Source organism: Numida meleagris, chromosome 1, assembly GCF_002078875.1.
Source record: "Numida meleagris isolate 19003 breed g44 Domestic line chromosome 1, NumMel1.0, whole genome shotgun sequence".
NCBI classification, from domain to species: Eukaryota; Metazoa; Chordata; class Aves; order Galliformes; family Numididae; genus Numida; species Numida meleagris.
In genome coordinates, this window is record NC_034409.1 from 43,896,489 (window position 1) to 43,902,364 (window position 5,876).

General features: G+C 52.8%; 1 protein-coding gene across 1 annotated transcript; it reads right to left on the reverse strand.

Moving 5' to 3' along the window:
* On the reverse strand, positions 1,025-5,671 carry DUSP6 (dual specificity phosphatase 6). Its single transcript, XM_021409785.1, has 3 exons — positions 4,771-5,671; positions 3,891-4,328; positions 1,025-2,532 (listed from the first exon to the last, which is right to left on the reverse strand). Exons 1-3 carry the CDS (start codon positions 5,171-5,173, stop codon positions 2,225-2,227), a joined length of 1,149 nt encoding a protein of 382 aa, XP_021265460.1. The 5' UTR covers positions 5,174-5,671; the 3' UTR covers positions 1,025-2,224.

Consider the following 5,876-nt stretch of genomic DNA (forward strand, 5'->3'; position numbering starts at 1 on the left):
TGGACAGGAAATTGCTAGAGCTGCTTGCAAATCTCCACTTTGAACAGAGCAGCACAGGGAATGCCAAGAGCGGAAACCGTTCAAAACTGGATTAGCACAAGCCAAGTTTAACTGCAACCCACTTCTACTTTCACAGTTTATGCACTCAATCTAGGCCACTACTGCATGAGACACTGACTCACTTTTTTCCCATGTTTTGATGCCTTTCATTTCACACACTTGCAGTTGCTAAAATTACATGGGATGTGCTCTGGCTGCCCAGAACCGAGCAGAACTTTCAGCTGTGGCCCAGCCTGAGGGCCTTGCATCTCCCCTGTCCCACACGTGTAGCCTGGCGCCTCGGGCTGCTCCTCCCCGGGATGTCAGTGAGTCACTACAGGAAGTTTTGCAACCACAGTTACCCCCTCTTTTCCCTCCTGCAGAGACAGGGCTGTTCAAAGAGGATATGAGGTGACCACGGGTACACAGGGATGCTTCCTCCATGCCTTCACCTGCTAAGCTGCAGCTCGGTCTAAAAGAAACAGATAATCATGGGCCGGCTGCAGAACATTGATGGGGTTCTGGAAATGAATTTCTGCCGCACACATGAAGAGATGGCAGTCCCATCTCCTGTCATCTGCAACAGAGCTGCCCACACTTGCAAATAAACAAAGGAAAAAAAAAAACTGCTGTAAAGCAAACAGCAGCTCCTCACTCTAAACGAAGCGATCCCTAGGCCTCAGGGCCAGGTGTGTCCCTGGGATAGCAGAGGGCCAGGTGTGTCCCTGGGATAGCAGAGGGGTGTTGGGATGTTTTGATTAACCTAAATGCCTCCAGAAGCCTTCCCTTCAACAAAGGGAGGCAAGGACCCAGCCCATGCACTCTGTTCATTTAGGGACCAGAGGACTGAACGGCAGAGCAGGGCCTTATTGTCTCAGGGGCTGTACAAAAGCTGCTGAAAACAATTACCTTTAAACAGAACCATATGTGCATGTGCCATTAACCACACCCACACAGAGGGACAAGGGAGAACAAACCAGCTCGGTTCTCAATAGCCAAAAATAGTTATTTATTAATAATTTAAGGTTTTACATTCTTATAATAAATTCCATCTTAAAACTTTTACACCGTGAATTAGACTCTCCCTTATTGGCAACCATGTGCAGGTTCACTGTGCGTACACACAGATACAAATGCTCGCACATACTTCCAGTTTTATACAAAAAAAAAAAAAAGAAAAAGACGCAAATATTGCATTTGAGGTGAAGCTCCCTGAAGAATTTGTACAGAGGTAATGCACTGTTTAGTACATCTGAAAGTTCTAAAAAGTGATCAAAAATCTTCCGCATTCAAAGACAAATCTCCTCCCAGATGACCTATTTACAAAAGGTAAGGCAAAAAAAAATTAATTTAATTTAAAAAAAATATATATATATCATGTGGAAACTACATCAAGAGTGTGAGAAAAAAAAAAAAACATCACCACAAGAAAAATATATGAAGGAAGAGACTGTACTTGTTCACTAACATGACTTGCAAACTTCTCACCATAGCCATTTCTCCCTGTGGAAAGCTTGCTTCGGTTGAACAATAAAATTGAGCATGCTGCAAATATGTTCTTTGCAATAATTAAAAAAAAAAATGAAACAAATAAAGCAGAATTCATGAAGAGAACAAAAGCTTAGGCGTCCCTTGGATTGATTTCTTGAATACATATGAATTTAAAAAAAAATTGCAAATCGACTTAAGATTAAATATTTACATTGATCAAGTAGAACACTACTGAGCTCCTGGCAAACAAATACTCCAAGTACACTATGCTGAAATCTCTTTCTTTGGCTCCTCTAAATTAAAAAGTGACAAACAAAACATAACCAGTCTTCACTGAAGACAGAACCTATGTCACAGATCCAGAAGCACAGAGGAAAGCGGGGCAGTCCCAGTCCCGGGGAACACGTGCTCGGCCCATCCAGCCCCACTGTGCCCCTCTGCAGTCCTCAGGGCCGGCCAGCAGGACACGGCCACCTGCGCCCAGCCTCCATGGCCTCCCAGAGCTCGTCGCCTTCCCTCCCGCCGCAATAGCCGGTTCCGTGCTGCGTGACCCTTTCTAGCCTGCGCCGGTTGCTGCTCTGCGGTGCCACAGGCCAGAAAAAAGAGAAAGCTGTGTTTTCTTTCTTCACTGCCAAAGAGAAACCAGTGAGGAATGATCCCATGGAACGGACAGGAGAAAGGAAGCCGAGGGAGCTCACGTGGACTGCAGGGAGTCCACCTGGAAGACGTTCTGGTTGGCAGGGGTGGTGAAGTAGAGCTGCTGGTTGGGCACTCTGTTGTCACAGGGGCTGCTCAGCCCCAGGGTCCGCTCGAAGTCCAGCAGCTGACCCATGAAGTTGAAGTTGGGCGAAATGTTGGACTTCTTCATCTTGACAATGTCGTAGGCATCGTTCATGGACAGGTTGAGCTTCTGCATGAGGTAGGCCACCGTCACCGTGACCGAGCGGCTGATCCCCGCTAAGCAGTGCACCAGGACACCACAATTCTTCCCCCGCGCTTCATCTGTGCACAGAGAAGCAGAGAAGGACACATCAGACAGGGGCTCGGAAAACGACCTCACGACACAAACAAGATTAGCATCGGGTAAAGAGAAAGGGCCGTTCTGATCTCAGCGGCAGCACCACGCAAGAGTTAACTTCACCGGCTTAAAACCAGGACAAGAGGCGAATCCCCCCCAAGTGCATGTACAGGAGCCCAAGAGCTGAGGAAACTAAGAATGAGACAAAGGGAGCACGCCACATGACACTGCTTCAAAGTCGGCTTTAAAAGACACTCTTTCGCTTGGAGATTTGCTTTAAATTCTTAGTCCCCTTGCCCCAGCATGGAAATCCTGCAATATGTCACTGAATGCCTTTTATACAGACCAGCAGACTGCAAAGGTCTATTAAATTATTCTCCAACTGTTGTGCAGCTAACAATGGAGGTATTCAGGCATTTTAAAAGAATGAGGGAAGTCACAGGGGACAGCCCATTAGGAGGAACAGGATGTCAACATTGGTTGAAAATGGGTTCCTTTGTAATAGGAAATGCATTACAATGCCTGGAGATTAGTTTCTTTGTGGCTTCCAGCCCACATTTCTTCCTGCTGGGCTCAGATTACCTACATTCTCCACTATTACCGGTATCATTCAACCGGATTACAGCACAGCTTCCCAACAGATAATGCGGTGCTCACCCCGCCGCACCCCGATCTCAGCCCTCCCCTAGCTGACGGGGAGGCGAACGCGGACGCCTCGAGCCCACGGGAACGCGTTCCCAGAGCCGGCGGATAGCGGCCGAGGGCCGGGGCACCGCGCCCGAGAGGTAGATCATTATTACCGTGGGATTTAATTAAAGCCCTGACGATACATTTGCCAGGGATACCGGTTATGAGTAACTTGCATTTAAAAGCTAAAGTTAGCTTCCCAGAACGTTTCTTTTCATTATGCTGCTCTCCAGTAACCTCAAGAAAGGAAAAAAATAAAATAAAATAAAAAACCAACAAAAGACGCATAAGCAAGCACCAGCTCGGGGCTCATTTGCCTTATCCCTCTCCCCTAAGAGGAGATTTAAAAATAACCCCATCGTGCGCACTGCTCAGTCCCCAGCTTCCACACTGGCGGCTCAGGGAGGAATTCCCAGCACCAGGCCAGGTATGCAGCTGCAGCCTGCACATGGTACACTTCTCCTCAATAAACCTTCACCCCTTAAGCCGGCTGTAAAAAAAAAAAAAAATTAAAGATCAGAAAGCCGAGCATCATCCCCCAGAGACTGCGAGAAACGCAGCTACCGCTTCTCACCCGAAATCTGTTTGATTGCTGCGAAAGGAATGGGGGTTCTGCTGCTCGCCACGGAGCCGCTGGCAAAGAACGGGGTCTCACCTATGAAGGAGATGGCCTCGGGGAAGAACTGAGACAGGTTTTGGCTCCAGTGGTCGGAGATGGGGATCTGCTTGTACTTGAACTCGCCGGCGTTTTCAAAGAGGTTGGGCAGGTTGGGGGTAACATTCAAGATGTATTTTATGCCAAACTCTTCTAAAACGTCCAGATTCGTGGAGTCCTTGGCACAGCCCAAGTAGAGGTAGGGTAAGATCTCCACGGGGAAGGAAGGCTGGTTGGTGGAGAGCGGGCTGCCATCCGAGTCGGTGGCACTATTGGGGTCTCTGTCAATGTCAGACTCGATGTCCGATGAGGAATCGGAGCTGATTCGGAGGCCTCCCAATCCCAGGACGGGCAGAGGAGGGGAGCTGCTGCTACACGAGCTGTCTAGGTTCGTTTCGCAGTGCAGGGCAAACTCGGCCTGGAACTTGCTGAAACCACCTAGGGAGGAAAGCGAGGGGGAAAAAAATCGCAACCTGATCTCTCTATATATCTCTTGTATATATCACGGCAAGCCTGGAACAGCTCGGTCTGCAAAGGGACATCTGTTTCCCCCACCTCCTCGAGCCTCGGGAAAAAGAGGAAAAAACGGCACGCAGTCGGCAGACGGACTGACCCAAATGAAGGTTTAGCAAAATCTCCCGCTGCGGCGCGGGGCTCAGCGCGCCCAGGATTACAGCCCGGAGCCGCTCCGCGCTGCGGGGCGCTGTGCGGGCGGCAGTCCGCCGTCCGTCCGTCCTTCCCTCACCCCGCCGCAGCCCTCCAGCCCCCGGGGGCCCTTTAAACAAAGCGGGGAAGAGGGAGAAGCCCCTGCCCGGGCTGTCAGCGTGCAGCGCCCGGGCCCTCCCGCTCCCTTCTCCTAGAACCGTAGAATCTCGCTCACCTTCCAGATAGAACGCCTTGCAGCCCTCGTCTTTGAGGCGCTTGAGCAGCAGCCCCAGCACGGACTCGCCGCCCGTGTTCTCGTTCCAGTCGCGGCTGTGCTCGTCGTACAGCACCACCGTGTCGGTGCCGCACCGGCGGGCGAAGCGCTCGCGGTCCTCCTCGCTGCTGGCGACCAGGGCGCGCAGGGGCAGGTTGCCCTTCTGCAGCCGCCGCAGCATGATGCCGGGGATGGCCACGTTGATGGCCGACTCGATGTGGGACGACTCGTACAACTCCTGAGGTCGGCAGTCCATCAGCAGCAGCCGCTCGTTGCCCATCTCCAGCTGTTCGTTCAGCCACGCCACGGATTTACTAATCGCCATTTCCGACGCGAAAGGGACGGGTCTGAACGTATCTAGCATGAGGAAGGACGGGGGGCGCGGAGCGGGCTCGGGAAGCGCCCCTCGCTCTCACAGGGGCGTGCGGCCGGGCTGCGGCCCCGCAACTCCGCACAACTTATCTCCCCCCGCCCCGGGGAAGTGAATCACGCAGCCCCCCCGCGCCTCCCCCGCGCCGGGCGGCGGAGCCACGGGAGGGAGCAGCGGCTGTGTGTGTGTGTGTGTGTCTGTGTGTGTCTGTGTGTGTGTCTGTGTGCGGCTCCGTGTGCGTGCGCGCTGCCTGCTGCCCGCTCTTCTCTTTTTTTTTTTGTCAATGAATCCCTGAATGAACCTGCCTAATCGCTGCTGCAGCCCGAGCCCTTGGGCTTTTCCTCCGCCCCGAGTGAATGAAATCCAATTAGCGTGCCTCCGAGCAAGGCTGCCCGGCTCGGCGCAGCGCGGGGCCGCTCCCTCCCTCCCGCCCCAGTGCCGGCGCTGCCCGGAGCGCTCTCCTCTCACCCGGCGGCTCTCAATGGGCACGGCCGCGCCGCGCTCAATGGAGACATTCTGCGGCGCAGCCAATGGGGGCGCGCGGAAGGGGCTGTTGCCGCGGCGACGGGCCGGCTGGAACAGGTTGTGTTGATGAATTGTTAATGAGTTTGTCATTCACAAAAACGGAAAGGAATTTCCGCTCCGGATAAGCCGAGTGCAAACAAGCGGCGGCCGCGGCGCGGCGGGTGGGGGCGGC

Bases quoted from the DNA above. Each gene is read 5' to 3' on its own strand.
- DUSP6 (XM_021409785.1), bottom strand. From the start codon at position 5,173: ATGCTAGATACGTTCAGACCCGTCCCTTTCGCGTCGGAAATGGCGATT. The intron at 4,329-4,770 runs GTGAGCGAGATT...TTTCCTCCCTAG, and splicing joins CAAGGCGTTCTATCTGGAAG to GTGGTTTCAGCAAGTTCCAG. The intron at 2,533-3,890 runs GTGAGACCCCGT...CTCTGTGCACAG, and splicing joins CGAGGCCATCTCCTTCATAG to ATGAAGCGCGGGGGAAGAAT.